Source organism: Eurosta solidaginis, chromosome 1 (genome assembly GCF_040869045.1).
Source record: "Eurosta solidaginis isolate ZX-2024a chromosome 1, ASM4086904v1, whole genome shotgun sequence".
NCBI classification, from domain to species: Eukaryota; Metazoa; Arthropoda; class Insecta; order Diptera; family Tephritidae; genus Eurosta; species Eurosta solidaginis.
This window is the reverse complement of record NC_090319.1, coordinates 206,138,906-206,162,849: the sequence shown is the minus strand read 5'-3', so window position 1 is coordinate 206,162,849 and position 23,944 is coordinate 206,138,906. Positions and strand designations below refer to the sequence as shown.

Genomic DNA, 23,944 nt, shown 5'->3' with positions numbered 1-23,944 from the left:
ATACGTTTCCTGTAATATAATATTTCTTAATGTAAAATTATTAAGAATAATTTAAGTTTTTAAGTGGTGAAATTAAAATAAATGTTTACAAATAATATATTAATTTTTATGTAAAATCGTGAGTTGGTGAGTAGAGCTAGAAAAATTAATTATTTCTTCCAATCGTGACTTTATATCAGCTAGGTTGATGATATATCACACTGTGCGACATAGCGATGATGATGCTTAAAAATCTTGGCAAAAAAGTTATTCAAATATTAAGCATATCATTGTCCATCTTCGTCATCCCCAAAAAATGTAAAATTGCGAGGGAAACCAGCTATTGTAGGAGAATCTTATCGTCCGATACATTTCCTATCGCCAGTGTCCAAGACACTTGAAACTGCATAGCATTACTAAACGACATCATCACTCAGATAAACTGCGGATTGAATCAAAAACCCAACCACAGAACAGTTCTTGAAGCGCTAGACTTATCAAAAGCTTTTGATAAAGTCAACCACCACACGTTACTGCAAGACTTGGAAGGGTACATTTAAACCCAGAAGAATTACACAAGGAGTACCACAGGATGGTGTCCTATCCTCGCTCTTGTTTTTCGCTCTTGAAAAAAAAATCCGCGAGAAACAAATGTTTTCTACTCTGAATAAATGTTGCTTGACAAATAAGAATACAGAATTACATAAAGTTTTATATGATTCAGAAGTGAGTGATCAGAAACATAAAGAATATTATAGATCCCTCTTGTTACTCTTTGGTTTTATTTTAGCCCAGGCATTGAAAAGAAACTTTGGATGGGAAAATTACTCAAAAATTTTAAAGTTGTTTTGGCTAGCTCGAATTCGAAATCACGTTCCCCAAATAGATGTAGTTTTAGAAGTCGTTGCAGATATCATTCGAAATTAAGAAATGTAAACAACCATGTGGTTCTGTCAATAAAGGTAGTCCAGAAAACTAAAATTTTCCGCTGCAGCTGCGAAAAATAACGAAACGCTAGAGGTAACAGCTCGTGCCCAATTTGTGTTTGAGAAACAAAGCAAATTGAACTTTTTAATCAATAGTGGGTAAACATTACCCTTTTCAAGGGGGCGTCGCTATATATAAACGGTAGTCGATAAGCTCACTCGTCGGACAGAGGTGGTTCGGGAGATATTGTGTCACAATTGGGAATACATTTTGAATATTTCCCAAGTTTTGACGTACCTTTAGAAATAATCACTGATCAGGATACTAAATATACTACTAAATGGTTTTCAAAATTAACAAAATTATTAGGAAGGTACAAAATTACAACGCTCTCTTACCATCCACAGGCCAATGACATGGTGGAGCGTTTCCATATGGAACTGAAACTTTCTATAATGGATACAATTGTAACTAGAGATGTGTCTGATGAATTATCTTGTATTATGTTAGGTTTGCGATCTACATTTAAAGAAGATATTTCGGCTACACTAGTTGAAATCGCTGCCGGACAAAACCTACGATTGCCTGGTTAGCATTTGTTCCAATTTCTGAAATTTCAACTTTTTATGTAATTCTGGACCGTTTACGAGAAAAATTAAGTGGTGTTCATTCCAGTTTAAACTATCGTAGTTTTAATGCTGGTATTTTTGTTCCGAAGGACTTATAAACCTCTCGCAAATTATTCCTTTAAATGGCATCAATGCACGAACGAAAGGGCTAGAGGAAGACTATTAGAGTAAGGTAAAAATATAATAAATATTTGACCAGGAGGGTTCCACACCAAAGCTCTGAAACATGAAATTGACTCTGGTGATGCGAGGTCAATCCGTCAGGCTCCTCGTATGGGTCCGTTGGCCTAGTGGGAAGTTGTGAGCCAATTAATACAAGAAATGAGCGACCTTGGCGTAATCGAAACATCAGCTAGCCCATGGAGCTCAACCACAGTACTTATGAAAAAGAAAGATGGACAAAGGAGGTACTGTGAAGACTACTAAAAGCTAAACGACGTCACGAAAAAGGATAGCAACCCATTGCCTAGAATTGACAACGCCCTGGACTGGCTGGTACGAAATGGGTTTTCACACTGGACTAAAAACGTGGCTACTGGCAAGTGGAGGTGAAGGAGGAATACAAGTAGAAAACAGCCTTCAGTGTCGGATTTGGTGTTTTGCAATTTATATTGATAGCAGTTGGACCTTGTAATGTACCAGCTACTTTTGAATCTCATGAATCATGTATTGAAAGACTACTTTGGAAAACATGTATCTAGATGACATCATCGTATTGGAGATAACTTTGAGGAACATCTAAAGAACTTGGAGGAGATTATCTACAGAATAGCTGGAGCTGGTCTGAAACTGAACACATCTGCACAGGGAATAAACGGATTGAAGTAGTAAAAGATTGGACAAGATCACAGAACCTGCGTGATTTAAGAAGTTTTCTTGGGATGTGCAAATATTACCGCCGTACCAAGGAGAACACGTCAATCGTTGTTGTTGTAGCATTAAATAGGTGCGATCAATCATAAATTTTCATCAATGTCCTCTAACGTCAGTCCAAGAAAACTTGCTGTTTCAACCGGGGTGGACCATAATGAGAGGGGTGTTAGAGGCGTTGGTTCCACATTACAATTGAAGAGATGGTTGGTGTCATGTGGGTACACATTGCAAGTAGGAGATACATTTTGTATGTCGGGGTTGATTCTGGATAGGTAAGAGTTTAACCTGTTACAGTACCCAGATCGAAGTTGAGCTAGAGTGACGCGCGTTTCCCTAGGGAGAGTGTGTTCCTCCTCTGCTAGTTCTGAGTATCTTTATTAAAGTACTGGATTCGTCGTGCAATTCCTGGCATAGAGGTCCGACGCCTGTTTGTGGAAATCAGTGAGGCCCTGCTTGTGCTGTTTTGCTTCATATGGCTGTGTTATCAGGTGCCGCTTTTCCTCATAATAACACTTCACATAAATACAGCTAAAAGCAAAGAAGAAAGGTAAACAGTCACACATTATGCAATCATCACCTCAGAGCAGAATTTATTACTCACACATATACACTTATATAAATAAAAGAAAAACGTGAACATCAGATAATGAGAAATAAATTAAAAGCTGTTCGAGGAGGCTCTTCGAAAAAAGTATAGACCACATGCGAGCGAGTCTACGGAGAGTATAAAAGCAGCGCAAGCTGAGGAATTATCAATCAGTTTTATTTTAACACTCCATCCGTGAAGTAGGCTAGTAATCTAATTGTAAAGTTGTACTACCAAAGTAGTGCAAATAAATAACATTTTGCTATATTGATTATTTCAATTATTTATTCAGTAGTTCAGAGATTCTAGCTATATCAGAAGATTCAGAAGAATCAAGGGTTCCAAAAATTCGCTACATTGTTATTGTGACAAGCACCTTAAACTCATTATAAAATTTACGAATAATAAGATGAATAGACGATTGGAATCCTTGATTATTAACTATTTTATAGCTTACAAATTTTAAATATTGTTTAAAAGTAAATCTCTTATATTATTTATTTGCATATCAGACTTACCTGACGGCCGGCACTTCAAGAATGTCCCATTCAACTGACATGTAGAATTCGGACAAGTCTACTCCTACATCAACTTTGTTATTTCCTTCTTGTTCGTCCATATGCCGCAGATCAACCTTAATATGTTTAAAAAATATACATGTAAAAAGTGAAAATATCAATCAATTTAAACTAAGGCTGCACAACAATATAATGCAACAAATTATTTTCATTACTATATCCGCAACTTAGCAGGATCTTTCCTAGAAATTATTTTAGGGTTCGGTTTTGATATCAATCTATGGCAATTGCTTATAGTAATTTTTTGGGATAAATTCTAAAAATACTAAGGCAGTTCAGAGTTTTGTGCCTTTGATATTGGAAACGTTTCAACACCAAAGACGGTTTGTAAATTTTGTTTTTATAATTTGGTTTGTATCGCAGTTGCGGATGTGTTATTCAATGTTTAAAAAAATAACTATGATTTTCGATGTTGCGTATTTTCCATCATCCAGCAAATGCATAGCCGTATAATTTGCTAGTGTTTTGTGTAAAAGTACTACATAAATAGAAGTAAATGTAAGGCGCAATAACCTCCCAAGAAATTTTTCTTCCAATATGGGTGGTGCTCCTTTTAATTTTTCCTACAAATTAGCAGATGGGTTTTCACTGAGAACGTTTTCATGGCAGAAATACACTCGGAGTGCTTGCTAAATCAAATCAATGCCGAGGGGCGCCCGATTAGAAAAACTTTTTTCTAATTGAAAAACTTGTTTCTAAAATTTTTATGTTGCCTTGCCTGGGCCTGTGGTAGGCGGATTAAGCTACCATCACACCACGGTGGCCGCCACCGTGCTACAACTGAACTTCAACTGTTTGCAAATACAATGTTGCTGCACCATTTGCACAATACCTTGAACTCCCCGTTATAGTCCTTAAAATTGGCATATAGTAATTTATTCCATAGTTACGAATTTTTGAGTTATTGAGCAATGTTGCTTTTATTGTTGTAGCAAATTTTTCGCCCCACTTAATAGCTGCGACCTATCACAAATTGTCATCAATATCCTCTCAGGAGTCCACGGTGTTTAGGCCAGCAGGCTAATCACAAAGGAAAAGTAAGGGCCGGCCACCCTAATGCAATCTAATACAAAACCGCTTATTTGTTACGGCCGTTAGCACTCATACTAAAAGAAAAAGTGACGTTTCGTTAAGTTACCCCGCCAAAGGCCTGTTAGCTTTGGGGGTAAACGGAATGCATGGAATGGGACTCGATCACTTGGATTAAAGCCGCAGCAGTATACGCACGCTCGTGAGTTCTTATTTTAAACCACAAGTTTTTCAAAACCATAAAAAAGGTCACTCCAGCGATCATCTCCGCCAGAACGCAGAGTCCCCGAATATATTAAAAGGTAAAACTGTAGCAATTGCATGTTTGCTTTTTAAACTCTAGTTCTCATTTTTCTATTGCGCATTCCTTTGAAATAAAATACTAGTGTAATTTTTAATATTATTCATTGCCTTTTATTTCTAACCCCCCTGAGAGAAACTAGTCTGGAACCCGCCAGCCCAAGTTTTCACACGGAAACTTGCTGTTTCGACAGGGGTGGACCATAATGAAAGGGGTGTTAGAAGCGTTGGTTCCACATTACATTCCACATTTAAGAGATGGTTGGTGTCATGTGGGGACACATTGCAAGCGGTGCATACATTTTGTATGTCGGGGTTGATTCTGGATATGTAAGAGTTTAACCTGTTACAGTATCCAGAACGAAGTTGAGCCAGAGTGACTCGCGTTTCCCTGGGGAGTATGCGTTCCTCTTCCGCAAGCTTTGGGTACTGTTCTTTGAGTACTGGATTCACCGGGCAATTTCCGGCATAAAGGTCCGACGCCTATTTGTGGAGTTCACCAAGGACCTGCTTGTGTTTTTTTTGCTTCATACGGCTGAGTTCTCAGGTGCCGTATTTCCTCAAAATGGTTACGGAGATGACTCCTTAAGTCCCTAGGCAGTGCTGGCTCATTAATCAGATGTCTGTTGGGATGCCCAGGTTTCTGGCTATTCAACAGGAGCTGTTTGGTTAGCATCTCATTTCTCTCCCTGATGGGGGTATAGACGGTTTTCTGGGAACATAAGAAGACAGCCCGTGGCGGTTCTGAGCGCAGTATTTTGGCAGGCCTGTAGCTTCCTCCAGTGGGTAGTTTTTAGGCTTGACGACCATATAGGGGACGCGTAGCACGCAAACGGCTGGCCAATTGCTTTTTATGTGGTAATGAGCTTTTCTTTGTCTTTTACACAAGTACTGCCAGCAAGGGATTTGAGGATTTTATTACGGCTCTGGATTTTCGGAACAATTGCGGCTGCGTGCTCATCAAAATATAGATCCTGATCAAACGTCACACCCAAGATTTTGGGGTGTAGGACAGTCGGTAGCGTAGTGCCATCGACGTGGATGTTCAAAATGGTCGACATTTGGGACGTCCAAGTTGTAAATAGGGTCGCGGATTATTTTAGTAGTTGATAATGCCAGGTTTCGCGAGTCGAAAAAACTGGAGATATCAGGGAGGTAGCCGTTTATTCTGTTGCAAAACTCATCGATCTTTGGGCCCGGTCCTCTGGCCATTATAGTGCAGTCATCGGCGTAAGAAACGAGAGTAACTCCTTCTGGTGGCGAAAGTAGTTTTGATATGTAAAAATTAAACAAAAGTCGGGATAGGACACCACCCTGAGGCACCCCTTGTTTAATTCTGCTTGGCTTTGATATTTCGTTTCTGAATTGCACCAATGCCTGCCGACCACCCAGATAATTTGCGGTCCACCTTTTAAGACATGGGGGAAGGGTAGAGCCTTCCAAGTCTTGCCATGGTTGACCGTATCAAAAGCTTTTAATAGGTCTAGCGCTACGAGTACTGTTCTATAGTTGGGCCTCTCATTTAAACCACAATTTATCTGGTTGCTAATGGCATTTAGCGCGGTGGTGGTGCTATGGAGTTTTCTAAAGCCATGCTGATGACAAGCTAGCTGCAAATTTGCTTTGAAGTGGGGGAGCAAAATGGCTTCAAACGTCTTGGCTACTGGCGATAGGAGAGATATCGGTCGATATGACTCTCCTATGTTAGTTGGTTTCCCAGGCTTTAGTAGCGGGACCACCTTGGCCATTTTCCATTTTTCGGGTATAACAAAGGTGGAAAGAGACAGGTTGAAGACATGCGCTACATATTTGCAACCCTCTTTCCCTAGGCTTTTAAGCATCGGCATGGCTATGCCGTCTGGGCCCACTGCTTTGGATGGTTTAGCATGACCGATGGCATCCTCATCCTCTTTGGCGGTGACGGTAATTGGTGACGTGCTGAACTTATGTTTACGTGCGTGTCTGTTGGCCCTCCGTCTATTTTTGTCGACCGTAGAATGCATTATGTATTGTCGGCAGAAAGCACTCGCGCATTTTTTCGCCCGACAGCACTTTGTCTCCAAAGGCGATGGAAACTTTGTCATTGTGCCTAGACGGATTCGATAGGGACTTTACAGTGGACCAAAGTTTACCTACACCGGCAGAGAGGTTACAACCGCTTAGGTGCTTCCCCATTTCGCCCGCTTGTGTTCATCCACAAGCAATCTGATGCGTTGGTTTATATCCCTTATTTGGGGGTCGCCGGGATCGAGCTGTCTTATAAGGTCACGTTCTCTCGCTAAACTTGCGGCCTCTGCCGGGAAGTGGGGCCGAATTTCGGGAATTCTACCGGCGGGAATGAAACGAGCCGAGGCGGATTCAATGACTTTGCAGAAAGCACGCTCCCCTTGGCGAGCATCAGTTGGGATAGGGAGGGCGGCAAAGCGGTTGTCTGTAAAGGATTTGTATTCGTCTCACTTTCCTTTTTTTAAGTTAATGAAAGTGCGTTTTTCTGCCACGATGAAGTCGGCAGGACGCTCGCGCGAAATAAGTATAGGCAGGTGGTCGGATGCCAATGTTACCATCGGCTGCCAGTTGACGCAGTTTACGAGTTCTGCGCTTACGATTGAAATATCCGGCGAACTGTAACAGCTTCCTACCATATGTGTGGGGGCGTCTCCGTTTATAGTGCAGAACGCCGTTTCTTCTATTTGATCCGCTAACATCTCACCCCTACTGTCTACCCGCAAGTTTGAATGCCATAGATCGTGATGGGCATTGAAATCGCCTAAGATAATGGGATTGCTTCCTGTGAGTACGCCGCTGATATTAGGGCGGTATCCACTGGGGCAACAGGTGGCAGGAGGGATGTAGATGTTGGTGATTTCTAGGTTTGCACTTCCCGACCGACACTGTCCCTGCGGTCGATGTCGGGATCAAATATATGATATTGCACAGTGTGGTGTATGATAAACGCGAGGCCGCCTCCATTTCCGCTCTCGCGATCTTTTCTATGGACATTATACCCAGAACAAGTCTGCAATGCAGATCTTGCTGTGAGTTTAGTCTCTTGAATCGCAGCAATGCGGATGTTGTGCCGCTTCATGAAGTCGACAATCTCCGTGATCTTCCCAGTTAATCCATTACAGTTTAACTGCAGAATTCTGAAGTGCATAGGGGGAGACGTTGCCACTCTGGGAGTAAGTGACGGGTGATTACGCCTGGGTTGTGGAAGTCCAGAACGCAATTGCTGTTGAGGCCCTGGGACTAGACGACCTTGGGTAGGCATTGGGGTACCCGGTGTATTTGGGTATGCGGCCTGGCTACATGGCGCAATGAAACCCGGGGGGGGGGGGGGTGGGGGGGTTGCCGTCGCAGATACCAGAACATCGAGGAAAGTGGCACCGTCCATGGCAGCAGCTGCATTGGGCGGATGTCGCAAACGTATATATTCTGTGCTGGCAAACGGTGCAAAATCCATCATATTCCAAAGAGGAAATTTCCATCATCTCTCTACCTACAGGAAAATTGGTCAAAAGACTTCGAGAATCCGCCCGGAGCTGCGAATGGTGTTGGTGCTAAAAAGGGAATAAGTATAATAGTGCCAATTTGATATAGCTTGGTTAGGTCGGCCACGTGCCAAAGTTCCAATCCCTTTATTTCTTCAAAATCAGTTACATGTTCACTATTTGAGTTTTAGCATTTTGACAAATTTCAGAGTTGTTTTTCGAAAATCAAAATACTTTTTGGAAAAATTTCGTATTGGATGTTCCACTACACTGAGATAAAAGCCGCATGGCATCATAGAATTGTTTTTGAGTAAGGCTCAGAAAGCCAGCTAATTGTTTTAAAAAGGTAAACCTTTATATACGCATATTAATACACATACAAAACTTTAATTTTGAGAAAAAAATCAAGAAAAAAAATCTCTAACCTTGTGGAATGAGAGTTTAGAAGTTAGACGATTCTTATGTAAAAATGCTAAGACCCACAAAGCTCTAAAATTTTCAGAAGATGTAATTACTAAAATGAATTAAATTAGTATTATCAATAAAATCATGTGTTTGAAAAGTGAAAGCTATGTTTCCCTTTATATTTATTAATTAAATCAAAAATTACAAGCAAATAAATATTGTTATGCTCTAATACCGTTGCTATGTTTTGCTGAAAATGCTGTACAATCAACCTTTTAATCTTTTTCTTTCAATTTTGTCAGGATTTCTTTTTATGAAATATTAATAATTACATATATTGTATTTTTTTTATCAACTGATTGTCAGCTGAGTAAATTGGAAGCAACCAATCAATGTAGATTAGGCTTTTGTTATCTATTAATGTTTTTTCTTTAAATTCAAATTATAAATTATATTACGTTAATTTTGGCTAGAAAGAAGATTGCATTTAATATTTATGCATATAGGAATATAAGCGAATTATATATCCTCAAGTGGGCATACTGATACGTGCAATTATGCATATTTTTTGAATTTTCACATACTACATTTTAGCAGTTAAGAAAAGTCGACCCCTTTCTTACATTTTATTTTACGAAGCACTGGCGTGCGTAAACTCCTAGCGGTACTAGTCATGTAGAAGTAAAATTTGTAAAATAATATAAGAATACGAAGCAAAGAGTATTATTGTTTATACCCCCACGCTTCCAGCTCTTCGAAGCAGCTCTTCAGGCGCCTGCTGACCTCGTTCGAGACGATGTAAGTACTCTTAATTTTTATACTCTTTACCTAATATATTGGTATCAAGAGAAAGGCAATGCGATTGCAAGAAGTGCATAACTATTTACATTTGTATGTATGTTTGTATACATTCTTAAATTAATCACTTCTTTGCTTATGACATCGTGTTGTTTTTCTTCTCGTTTTCCTCTTTAACACGAACATGCATATATACATATATAATTAAATTTACGTTCAAAAAAAAGGAAATATTAGATGTAACTCAGAATGAGTTAACATATGGTACATTAGGGTATCATAAAATGTTATGATATAAATTACTGCGGAATATACTTATGTTGCTTAACTAAAGGAAAATTGTAGATTAGGGCTGATAGGTGTAATTGAGATTTGAAAAATGTATACAAATTTAACTTTAATTAATAAATGAAATATTGTTAGCGTTTAATATGAGAAGATAGAGTTGTTTTTTAGTGGGATGATTGCGCCGTAAATCTGTGGATATGGTTGGGATTGGGATACGGAGAGTAAGTATCTCTATGGATGGGTAGGGGAGATTGGAGAAGCGGCTATATTGCTTTTCGGATTTGAGCTTGGAGTTTTCTTTACTAGGGAGTCCGTCTGTTGAATAGAAAATGGGTAGTTTTTTGGGGAATGAGTGAATGAGGACAAAACGAAGTACCTGCTGTCATTGAGCAAAGGGTCAGCGCATATGCGCCTTGGCAACCACGCTACTGTTGGCAGCCATAATTTCGAAATAGTAAAAGACTTCGTTTATTTGGGAACCAGCATCAACACTAGCAATAACATCAGCACTGAAATCCAGCGAAGAATCAATCTTGCCAATAAATGCTACTTTGGACTAGGTAGGCAATTGAAAAGTAAAGTCCTCTCTCGGCGAACGAAAATCATACTCTACAAGTCACTTATCGTACCCGTCCTGCTATATGGGGCAGAAGCATGGACCATGACAACAGCAGATGAAGCGGCTTTGGGAGTGTTCGAGAGAAAAGTTCTTCGAAAGATTTATGGACCTCTACGCGTTGGCGATGGCGAGTACCGAAGAAGAGTACCGAAGAAGATTTAATGATGAGCTGTACGGGCTATACGCAGACATCAACATAGTCCCAGCGAATTAAAAACGCAGCGGCTGTGCTGGCTAGGCCATGTTATGCGAATGAAAGATGATGCTCCGGCCAAGAAAGTGTTTTCTATCGGAACCCGCCTATGGAAGCAGAGGTAGAGGGTGGCCCCCCACTCCGTTGGAAGGACCAGGTGGGAAAAACAATTTAAACTCCCTTGGTGTAACCAATTGGCGCCGGTTGGCGGAGCGAAGGAGCGACTGGCGCGCCTTGTTGGGGCGGCCATAAACCGTTTTAGACGGTTAAGCGCCAATTAAGTAAGTAAGTAAGTAAGTAAGTTTTTTTGGGGGAAATTGATTTCATTTTTTTTTGGTCTGGGTTTACTTAGGTACATTGTGCATGAATATTTTTTTTTATTGTACGGTCGTTTGTTTGCACAAAAGTATTGAGCAAGAAACCCAACCCAATCCGACGAGCTTTTTACCCCGGCTAAAGCCAGCATGCACAGCTCGACTACTAGCAAACTGGGTGATTGCATTGAAGCTAAAGATGGTGCCAAGATACGACTTTGTGGACAATAAAAATGGCGCCCCCAGCAGGGGGCCTGTTATTAGAGGTCCATTTTAGAATTTTCTGCAGAGACAAATTATTGGTAAGGAATAGATATAAGCAGTTTTTCTATTCACTGTTTTATCTACCGACCTATAAGGTTTTTGTAATTGCTATTGATTTTGGTTTTGGAATTAGTCTCTAGAAGTTTTTCTAACTAACAAATTCTGTAATCAATGTGTTAAACCTTTTGTTCATATATTATGCGAGTTAATTTTTTCTATCATTGGAATTATTAATTATGGTCAGAGACCGTATATTTAACCGGTTAGGTAAAAATTATTAAATATTTTTTGGGGATTTTAATTCAAAGCAGGAGGAAAATCTGTTTGTGTTCGAAATTTAAATGTTACGAGCAGATTCCCTCTGAGTTTGAATTAGAGTATGCAAGTTTCACTTGGCCTTGTATTTCAAAGCGTTAGGAACTCTAGATCAAATCCATTTTCTTCTTAACAAGTTTACGGCAATTAATCAATATCCCACGGTTACATTTTTTTTGATACTTAATACAATTTTTGTAATTTTTTTGCATTATCCTTGATAAACTTTTAAAGGGAGGATAAAATACCAGAGGAGGTAATAGATTATTATCAACACTTCTGAAATATTACATTTTTATTCAGGTAAACATGTCAGTTCGTCATAGCAACGAGAATTTTGCTCAGTTTAACGATGCAGGCATGTGGTGTGGTATATGCAAGGAGGAGATTCCAGAAGGCGATCTTTCTGTTACTCCTTGTCGACATAACTTTCATAAATCATGTATTTCTTCTTGGCTTATAGACAATGATGCATGTCCGGTTTGTAACCGGTCTTGTGACACGAATTCAGTAAAGAGTTTCGCTGAGTAGGAAAATTTTGATTTATTCGAATCCCAAGGAGCCAAGCCCAAAGAAGCTCGTATGCTAAGATCACATACTCTCCATAATAGTTCGTTTAGGGCACAAAATTATAAACGCGGTGGAGGTCATGGTGCGAATTCGAATCGTACTCCGCGCTCTAATAATACGAATGTAAATCGAAGTCATATAAATAATGTAGTTCAAGAAAGATTTCGGAACTATGAAGAGCGTTTTACAAAGCAAATGCAGGAAGAGGTAGGAAGATTAGTTGGCGAGTCCCTTGATCGGTACTTCCAAGGCATTTAAGTAACGGAAACGCGCAACCTAGTTCAAGTATCCGAGAGAACGAGGCGATCAAACGAAGGTCCGGTGAACAAATCTCACCAGGAGCAGAACTTACTGCATATTCCAGTTAGGCGGGAGGAAGGTAGAATAGTAACTCCATCGGTCGCATGCAAAATAATTTCAGGGTGGAAATTATCGTATGATGGTTCCCTTACTAGTATACCTGTCGACGAATTTGTATATAGGGTGAATTCCTTAATTCTTACCACTTTACGAGGAGATTACCGTTCCTTGTGTCAAAATGTGCATGTGCTTTTTGAAGGGAAAGCAAAACGTTGGTTCTGCAGGTACCATCATTCGGTACAAGACTTAGACTGGATTGACATTTGCGATAATCTTCGCAGGAATTTCAGGGATTTCCGTACAGATTTTGAGATAAAGGAATCTCTTCGAAATTTGAAACAAAAGGCGGGCGAATCCTTTGAGAGCTACTTAGACCATGTTTTATCTACGGCAGATAGTCTAAAACAACCTTTGTCGGAACGAGAGCTGGTGGAAATTGTCTTAAGGAATTTGCAGCCAGATATTCGTTTGGAACTCTTGCATCTGGAGCTACATAACATTTCAGATCTAAGCAAAGCTTGTCGACGCAGAGAGAATCTCTTTGCCGAAGTGCAAATGAAAGCTTCTAGACAAAGATCGAGCATGCCAGGTCAGGGACGCAAAAATATATCAGACATATCAGATGCTAACGAGGAAACAGCGTATATGAAAGAAAATGGTGACGGAATTGCTGCCTTTGATCATTTTGCAGAACGAACATGTTGGAAATGTGTACATCATTACAAAAATCGCATCAAGCCACGTAGGGTGTTTTGTTACGGATGTGGACTGATTGCATTTTTTTTTTACCAAATTGCCCGAGTTGTAATAACCCGGAAAACGAGGCGCGGGATGTCAGCTACAAGACCAGACATCCCATCAAGAAATCGGATCACCAAAGGTAAAGAAACCCACTTCGATTTTGAAAAACTTAAATTCTTCAACTGAACATATTCCTAAACTTTCCCCGATTATAACTTTTCATGAACGTTTGGTTGCATACCAGAACGCTCGCAATAACATTTTTAAACAATCTCGCTCAGTCAAACGTGCAAAGCAGTATTGGTCTGACGTTAAACAAAAGCAATGTAAGTTAAAATCTATATCTTCAATTCTGCACAAACCAGATGACATTCGGCCATATGCCTCCATTCAAATCCTATGTGAAACCCAATTAGGTCTTCTTGATGCCGGAGCATCTGTGAGTTGCTTAGGAGGAAATTTAGCAAGAAGGGTTTTATCCAACAAGGGAAAGGTTAAAAAACTTAAAACAAAGGTACACACAGCTGATGGATCACAGCAAGTAGTAGCGGGGGTTATACCGTTATAAATAACTTATAACACCGAAGCAAAATTTATTGAATTTTATATTATTCCAACATTGACTCAAGACATATATCTCGGCGTTAATTTCTGGAAGGAATTTAAAATAGCCACTAATATAATAAGTGAGATCAATATAAGTGAGGTAGACTCAACCGTAAATCTGTTGAACAAAAATCAGCAGAACAGACTGCAACAGGCAATCTCATGTTTCCCGAGTTTTAGTGAGGAAGGGCTGGGTAAAACTAAATTAGTAGAACACGTCATCGATGTTGGAGATGCGAAGGCAGTAAAACAGCGTCATTTTCCAGTTTATCCAGCTGTGAAAAAAACTTATGTGTGAGGAGATAGGTAGGATGCTAGCATTAGGAGTCATTGAAGAGTCCGATAGCCGATGGTCCTCTCCAGTGGTATTGGTTCGCAAACCTGGTAAGGTGCGCTTGTGTTTGGATAGCCGGAAAGTAAACGCGTTGACAGTCAAAGACGCATATCCGCTCCCACACATTGAAGGAATATTATCGAGACTACCGCGAGCGGAATTCATTGCCAGATTGGATTTGAAGGATGCCTTTTGGCAAATGCCTCTGGAAATGAATTCTCGGGAAAAGACGGCGTTTACTGAACCAAATAGGCCACTTTACCAGTATACGGTGATGCCGTTTGTACTCTGCAATGCTCCTGAGATAATGTGCAGGTTAGTGGACCGTGTGATACCATACCATCTAAAGGAAAAAGTGTTTATTTATCTGGACGACTTGTTTTTAGTTTCTGAAGATTGAGAGAAATGGCCAGTCACATTCGTAAAGCAGGACTGACAATAAACATAGCAAAAAGCAAATTTTGTTTGACTGAGGTTCGTTATTTGGGATATATAGCAGGCTTTGGCACACTAAAGACAGACCCTGATAAAGCATCCACAATAGTTAACTATCCAGTTCCGAAGTCTGCGAAAGAGCTTCGTCGATTCCTAGGTATGGCTGGGTGGTATCGGCGCTTTGTTCCACAGTTTTCTGAAGTGACGCATGCGCTTACTGGGCTTATAAAGAGTCATTCGACCTAATCAAATCCCGACTAACATCTGCTCCTCTTTCAGCAAATTCGGATTTTCAGAAACCTTTTATCATCCAATGTGATGCAAGCTTGCACGGAGTAGGAGCAGTACTTGCTCAAAAGAATGATGAAGGTGTTGAAATCATATAGCTGACATGTCCCAAAAATTAAATCGAGCCCAACAAAACTATTCAGTGAGAGAAAGAGAGTGTTTCGCAGCTGTTCTGGCAATTAAGAAGTTCAGAGCATACGTAGAGGGCCAAACTTTTTCGGTTATATCAAACCATGCGAGCTTGCGTTGGTTAATGAACCAGACTGACCTCAGTGGGCGCTTAGCTCGGTGGGCTCTCAAACTACAAGTATTCGATTTCAAAATTGAACATAGAAAAGGTTGTGCGAATGTCGTACCGGATGCGTTGTCACGTATACACTCCGAGGGTAGAGTAGAATCGCTTACTGTTGATTATCTTCCTGACATAGATATTTCTTCCGAAGCCTTCCTAGATAAAGATTATGTTGAGTTTATGGAAAAGTTGGAAAGTCAGGGTGCACAATTTCGCGATTTTAAGGTATGTGGAAAATATATCTACCACAGAAACGAATTTTATTAGGGCGACCCTGAGAAAGAGAACGCGGCATGGAAATTGTTAGTGCCATGTCCTTTACGAATTGATTTAATGAGGAAAGCTCATGATATTCCAACAAGTGCACATGGTGGCGTATCAAAAACTATAGAAAGAATACGTCGATATTTTTACTGGCCAGGACTATATAAAGATGTAACTGAGTACGTAACTAATTGCGAAGTATGTAAAACAACGAAATATCCTACCAAAGTTCTACGTCCACCTATGGGAAAATATATACCAGTGGAACGGATTTTTCAGAGATTATATATTGAATTGATTGGGCCTTTTCCCCAGATCAAAAAATGGCCACATAGGTATTCTCATTGTACTCGATCATATGTCAAAGTTTACATTCCTGTGTCCACTAAAAAAGTTGACGTCATCCCCTATTATAAACTTTCTAAAAGCACAAATTTTTGACGTATTCGGAATACCTGAGTATATTGTGAGTGACAATGGCAGTCAATTTAGAGCGATTGAGTTCGAAGCATTCTTATCTAAATGCGGAATAAAACACACGTATACTGTCATACATTCACCTCAAAGCAACTCTTCCGAAAGGGTAAACCGTTCGATAAATGCTGCTTTGAGAGCGTATATTCGAAAGGATCAGCGAGGCTGGGATTATAATCTAGGATAAAGTCAGCACTTCGAAATTCAATTCACAAATCCACCGGATATAGTCCGTACTTTGTTGTTTTCGGCCAGCATATGATTACCCATGGTGACAACTACTAGATCTTACGTGGTATATGTATTACGTCAGAAGGCATAGTTGAATCCGGCAATCGTTTCGACAAGATTATGTCTGTTAGAGACAAAGTTCGAGATAATTTGCATAAAGCTTTTGAAAGCAATACTGAACGATACAACTTGCGATCTAGAGAAATAAAATATGTGGTTGCACAAGAAGTACTACGAAAAAATTTGCACAGAGCAATTTGGCCAAGGGGTTTAATGCAAAGTTAGCTAAAACGTTTCTTAGAGCAAAAGTTCGGGAAAAACTAGGATCATCTTATTACGTTCTCGAAGACCTGAGTGGCAAACTTATAGGCACATTTCACGCCAAGGATTTACAACCGGGGTAAACTCCACACCTTTTTTCAGCGGTTTTCAGTAATAGTATATTGCATGAACTACTCTGCTCAAAAAAGCTGCTATGTGAGGCGCTTTGGGTTTCCTTTGATTCTCAATAAACAAAAATTGTTTGTTTAATATAATACGTTTTACAACACTGGGTAGGAATAGTTTCTAATTCCGAAAGCGGTGAGTTGTAATGTCAAATGAGACAACGATCAGCTGACTGACATCACGAAAAATGTCGGTAATGACTTCCGCAAATGAAAAAAAATCAACTACAACATAGTCAAAGTGTACTTAAACCGGTATCGCGATTTAAGTAAGACATTTATTTAAGACGCGAAAGTCTGCGTTCTGTTCAATCAAAATAATATTAAAAAGAAAAAACAAAACAAATTCAATTCGACCCGCATATACGTAAAGTTTTTGGTGAACGAAAATATATCTGTTGGTAGAAGGTGGAGAAAGAAGATTTATTAAAGGATGCTGGGAAAATCCATCATCTTCCAAAGAGGAAACTTCCGTCATCTCTCTACCTACAGGAAAATTGGTCAAAAGACATCGAAAATCCGCCCGGAGCTGCGAATGGTGTTGGTGCTAAAAAGGGAATAAGTATAATAGTGCCAATTTGATATAGCTTGGTTAGGCAGGCCACGTGCCAAAGTTCCAACCCTTTATTTCTTCACAATCAGTTACATGTTCACTATTTGCGATTTAGCATTTTTACAAATTTCAGAGTTGTTTTTCGAAAATCAAAATACTTTTTGGAAAAATTTCGTATTGGATGTTCCACTGTACTTAGATAAAAGCCGCATGGCATCATAGAATTGTTTTTGAGTAAGGCTCAGAAAGCCAGTTAATTGTTTTAAGATGGGTGATCCTTTATATACGCATATTAATATACATACATAAATTTATTTTGAGAAAAAAAATTAAGAAAAAAATCTTTAACCTTGTGAAATGAGAGTTTAGAAGTTAGACGATTCTTGTGTAAAAATGCTAAGATCCACAAAGCTCTAAAATTTTTATAAGATGTAATTACTAAAATGAATTAAATTAGTATTATTAATAAAATCATGTGTTTGAAAAGGGAAAGCTATGTTTCTCTTTAGCTTTATTAATTAAATCAAAAATTACATGCAAATAAATATTGTTGTGCTCTAATATCGTTGCTATGTTTTGCTGAAAATGCTGTACAAATCAACCTTTTAATCTTTTTTTTTTAATTTTGTCAGGATTTCTTTTTATGAAATATTAATAATTACATATATTGTATTTTTTTATGAACTGATTGTCAGCTGAGTAAATTGGAAGCAACCAAGCAATGTAGATTAGGCTTTTGTTATCTATTAATGTTTTTTCTTTAAATTCAAATTATAAATCATATTACGTTAATTTTGGCTAGAAAGAAGATGCATTTAATATTTATGCATATAGGAATATAAGCGATTCAATAACAGTTACCGATACTGGGGTTGTTGCTAGCGATACAAGTGTACCTGAAAAAATAGTACGGGCTCGATAACCAACGCTATAACGGCCGCACCTTCCCAGCTCTCTGGTGCGCTATCCGCTACTCCTTTGCAGGTGACTGCCGTGCCACCTCGTAGGGCTGTATTTGTGTCCCGATTACACGCCTCGCTTACCGAAAATGACATTGCTCATTACGTTTGCTCTAAACTTGGTGTTGCACCCACTAGTAACATCAATGTGTATAAATTTAACTTTAAATATGAGAGAGACACCTCCTCATTTAAAATATCCCTTTCAGATGAATATTTCGATAAGGTACTTGATTCCTCTTTTTGGCCCAAGCATACTGTGGTTCACTTGTTCACCAGAAAGGCGAGGGCCGAACCTGTTTTATTACAGCCAAAAAACGGTATGACGAACACAGTAATAACAACACAAAGGTAATTGCTGATCTGTCCCGTCTTCTCATTAATTATCAAAATGTTCGTGGTTTACGATCAAAACTTGTTCCATTCTTCCTTAATTCTTTCAACTTTTCTGCACAAGTTGTAGCTTTTACGGAGACCTGGCTAAAGCCTGATAATTACAATTCTGAGGTTTTTTCAAATAAATATGCTGTTTATCGGCGTGATCGCATCTCTAGAGCGGGAGGTGTCCTTATTGCTGTTTAATCTAACCTATCGTCTGAGTTGATTTCGCTGGACAATATCTCCCATATCGAATTCATAGCAGTTAGGCTTTCATTCGGTAGCTATAGGGTAATTGTTTGCTGTTCGTATATACCACCTCGTTCGGATATGGATGTTTATGCTAGTCATAGCTCGGCCATCTGTGATTTGCATTCGCAGTTGGGAGATAATTATCGACTTGTTGTTGTTGGTGACTTTAACTTGCCAACAGTTAGTTGGGTTAATATAAGTGATTCAAACTGTTTAACTCCCACTGCTCAACATGAGTTTCTCAATTGCTTGTTAGACTCATCTCTTTTACAGATTAACAATGTTCCAAATAGTGGAAATAAAATGCTGGATTTAGTATTTGTGGATGGCTCGGTGGGTACTGCCCTTACGCAAATACCACCTTTATCCCTTCCAGAAGACCCTCTTCACCCTACGCTAGAGATATCACTTGATATCAGCCTACCCCGTAGGATTCAAGTACAGTCTCGTCCCCGATCTAGATGCTTCTACAAAGCGAATTTCATTATGCTCAATGATCTGTTGGCTTCCCATGATTGGTCGGATCTCTATGCTTGCACTGATGTCGATTCGGCTATCTCTATATTTTACAGTACGCTTGATAGCTTCTTTGATACCTGCATTCCTACTCGCTATACCCTATGTTCGAATAAGCCCCCTTGGTTTTCAAGGCAACTTATCAGACTTAATAACATCAAATCTAGGCTTTATAAGAGGTTCAAGAAATCTGGAGCATCTGCTGACCTCTCTAAATATCTAATAGCTCGTTCTAAATTTCACCGTCTTAATCAGCTTTGTTATAAAAATTACTTGAGTTGTTGTAAAGCCCATTTTTTTAGAAATCCAAAAAAGTTTTACAGTTTCGTAAATTCAAAGCGGAAAACTTCTGGGTATCCTTCCTCATTAACCTTTGGAGGTAAAAAAGCTTGCACTGATGACGACGTTGCTGAACTATTTTCTGAGTTCTTTAAGTCCACGTATTCATCCAGTGGTTTTCATTCTGGTCAATATCCCTATCGCTTAGATAGCTCGAATTACATTAGGAATCCTGCTATTGATGGTAATATTGTTCTTCAGAGTCTTCAATCTTTGAAGCCCACCTTTTCTCCGGGACCGGACGGTGTTCCTAGCTGCGTGCTTAGGTACTGCGCCGAAAACATGTATGAGCCTATTTTAAAATTATTTGAGCTATCTCTGGGATCTGCGTCATTCCCGGCACTTTGGAAAAAGTCTTTTATTATACCCCTGCATAAAAAAGGTAGTAGGTCAAAAGTTGAAAACTACAGGGGTATTGCTAAACTTTCAGTCATTCCTAAAGTCTTTGAACAGATTGTCACCAATCAACTGCAATATCAGTGTTCTAGTCTTTTATCTCCATGCCAACACGGTTTTATTCGTCAAAGGTCAACCACTACAAATTTGCTTGTATTCACCTCTATAGTTATGGAAGGATTTTTAGCGAACAAGCAAACGGATGTCATCTACACGGACTTCAGCAAAGCATTTGATACCGTCAACCACGAGTTGCTTATTCATAAGCTTGATTTACTGGGATTTCCGTTTCACCTATTAATGTGGCTGAAAAGCTATCTTTCTAACCGGACCCAAAAAGTCCTGTTCAAGTGCAATCTGTCGGAATCGTTCGGAGTTTCCTCCGGCGTACCCCAGGGAAGTCATCTAGGCCCTTTGCTCTTTGCCCTTTTCATTAATGACTTGCCATAGACAATATTATATTCCCATACTATAATGTATGCGGATGATGTAAAACTTTGCTACACTTACTGTCCCACCGATTTGAGTTCCTTGGATCTTCTTCAGGCCGACTTGGACTCGTTCCAATGTTGGTGCACAACAAATTTATTAGCTTTAAATTGCTCTAAATGTAAGCATATGACATTTCACCGAGTGAAGCCAGCATTGAAATCTTATGTAATAGATGGTACGCCTTTGGAGCGTATATCTATTGCAAATGATCTAGGTGTCCTTTTTGATCCGAAATTGAATTTTAACATGCATATTTCATCTATAGCCAACAAAGCGTTGGGTTTACTTGGATTTGTTAAAAGATGGGCTAAAGAGTTCGATGATCCGTACCTCACTAAGGTTCTTTACACATCGCTGGTTCGTCCATTACTCGAGTATTGCTCATGCGTTTGGTCCCCTGTTTCTCAAAAGCATATAAAGCGTCTTGAGTCAGTTCAAAAGCAATTTTTGATATTTTGATATTTGCATTGCGCGGCCTTAATTGGGACTCAAGTCTCCACCTTCCTCCATACAGAAGTAGACTTCTTCTTATTAACTTACCCACTCTGGAAAATCGGAGAATATTACTGGGGGTATTGTTCATCCATAAGCTCATTATTGGAGAAATTGATTCCGCGGACCTCCTCAGCCGCTTGTTTTTTGCGGTTCCCCCTAGAGTGTCCAGACAGTACGTTCCTTTCTATTTACCCCTTTGTCGACGAAACTTTGCTAAAAATAATCCTCTTCTTATCTGGTGCGCGCACTACAATGACTTGTATAGCTGCATCAGTCTTGAATGTACTTTTGCCACTATACGTAATGCAATACTTGCCTATCTAATTTAAGAGATACAAGCTAATTTAATTTGCCGGCATTTTATTGTTCGATAAAAAAACAGGAACTATCTCGCTTAAGGATGGAGGAACATTTATCAACATGTCTCATTATGAAGGAACAAGACAGTACTGTGTTGATTGGAATCTGGTGCATTCCAACAACGTAAAAAACATGCTTTTTCAAGAGTCACTGACCGGAATCGTATGCATTCCGGCAGTATAATCTTATGGGTCAGGCATCGAGCTGATTGGAATCCGGTGCATTCCAACAACACAGGTCATGTTACTTTTTTATGCCTTGTGATGGCGTATCCTCATTACACTACTCTTAGCACTGCCGGATTCCCATGACATGCTGATTGGAATCTTGTTGCATTCCAACAGGGAGATTGGAATCCACTGCATTCCGAAATCATGCTGAGCGGAATCTGATGCATTCCGCCAGTATAAGATTTCGGCATAAGATCTTATTTCTGCTCATATTTCTTATTATTATTATATTCTGAAATTAAATAGTAATGTTCATTAATATTTCTTTGTTTGTAATATAACATTGTTGAAATCTCGATATATCTTAAATTTTATCTTTTGAGTTGTATATTTATATATCTTTTATATTATGCAGTCGACCATAGTTTGTCGTCGACTTTAAATAATAAATAAATAAATAAATAAATATATCCTCAACTGGGCATACTGATACATGCAAGTATGCATATTTCTTGAATTTTCACATACATTTTATTTTACGAAGCACTGGCGTGCGTAAATTCCTAGCGGTAGTAGCCATGTAGAAGTAAAATTTGTAAAATAATATAAGAATACGAAGCAAAGAATAGCAAGAAATATTATTGTTTATACCCCCACGCATATATGTAAATAAGTATGTACACATATTTGTAGAGTAGGAGAAACCTTTTTGTTTTTTGAAGCTTCCAGCTCTTCGAAGCAGCTCTTCAGGCGCCTGCTGACCTCGTTCGAGACGATGTAAGTACTCTTAATTTTTATACTCTTTACCTAATATATTGGTATCAAGAGATAGGCAATGCGATTGCAAGAAGTGCATAACTATTTACATTTGTATGTATGTTTGTATACATTCTTAAATTAATCACTTCTTTGCTTATGACATCGTGTTGTTTTTCTTCTCGTTTTCCTCTTTAACACGAATATGCATATATACATATATAATTAAATTTACGTTCAAAAAAAAAAGAAAATGTTAGATGTAACTCAGAATGAGTTAACATATGGTATATTAGGGTATCATAAAATATTATGAAATAAATTACTGCGGAATATACTTATGTTGCTTAACTAAAGGAAAATTGTAGAATAGGGCTGATAGGCGTAATTAAGATTTGAAAAATGTATACAAATTTAACTTTAATTAATAAATGAAATATTGTTAGCGTTTAATATGAGAAGATAGAGTTGTTTTTTTTAGTGGGATGATTGCTCCGTAAATCTGTGGATATGGTTAGGATTGGTGATACGGAAAGTAAGTATCTCTATGGTTGGGTAGGGGAGATTGCAGAAGCGGCTATATTGCTTTTCGGATTTGAGCTTGGAGTTTTCTTTACTAGGGAGTCCGTCTGTTGAATAGAAAAAGGGTTGTTTTTTTTGGGGAAATTCATTTCATTTTTTTTGGTCTGGTTTTACTTAGGTACATTGTGCATGAATATTTTTTTTTATTGTACGGTCGTTTGTTTGCACAAAAGTAGGTAGCAAGAACCCAACCCAATCCGACTAGCTTTTACCCTGGCTAAAGCCAGAATACACAGCTCGACTACTCGCAAACTGGGTGATTGCATTGAAGCTAAAGATGGCGCCCAGATACGACTTTATGACAGATTTGTGACGATGTACAAAGTATATGCAAGTCGATCGGAAGCAGATGTAAAATGGGGTCTAAAACAGCTATGGAGCAAGTGCGTCCGGCCCCCATGGCATCAACGCACGCAGTTCGATGGACTTTTTGCAGGCCGGTGAGATTGTAGCTCTTACTTAGAGCTTCCCACCAGACTATGGAACCATAGGTAAGCACCGGTCGCACCACCGCCTCGTATATTCAAAGTACCATGCTTGGCTTGAGTCCGCATTTCTTACCAAACATTGATTTGCAGGCATAGAAGGCGATGCAGGCCTTCCGTATCCGCTCTTCGATGCATACTTTCCCATTCAACTTGCAGTCAATTGTTAGTCCCAGATACTTGGTACTCGATGACAGGGTTAGTTGCTGGCCGTTTAAGAATGGTAGTCTGAAGGCAGGTGGTCAATTTGCGTCATGCTCCTTTTATTTTTTCCTACAAATTTGCGGGTACGGTATCTGCAAGGCTTTTGTTTTCACTGAAAAGCTTTTCATGGCAGAAATACCGCCACTGTGTTGTAGCGTGCTCCGCCTACCACACATAAGATACTGGGTTCAAGTCCGAATCAAAGTAACATTAAGATTTTAAAAATAAATTTTTCTGCTAGAAAAATGTTTTCTAAGCAGGGACGGCCCTCGGGATTGATTAGGAAAACTGTACTATGTCTTGAAATTCATAAGTTTCTTCATACATATATTTTTTCTCGTGCTATACCATTGCACTCAGTACATTCGCCTCGTAACTTGA

The 23,944-nt window shown here is 39.1% G+C and overlaps 1 protein-coding gene across 1 annotated transcript in view; it reads right to left on the bottom strand.

The window, feature by feature from the left end:
- The window catches only part of LOC137239534 (acetylcholine receptor subunit alpha-like), a 1,517,845-nt gene that overhangs the window by 776,998 nt on the left and 716,903 nt on the right, over positions 1-23,944 (bottom strand). Inside the window, exon 4 of the mRNA XM_067764959.1 lies at positions 3,513-3,628. Within this exon, the coding sequence (XP_067621060.1) occupies positions 3,513-3,628 (116 nt within the window). The remainder of the gene's footprint in view (positions 1-3,512; positions 3,629-23,944) is intronic.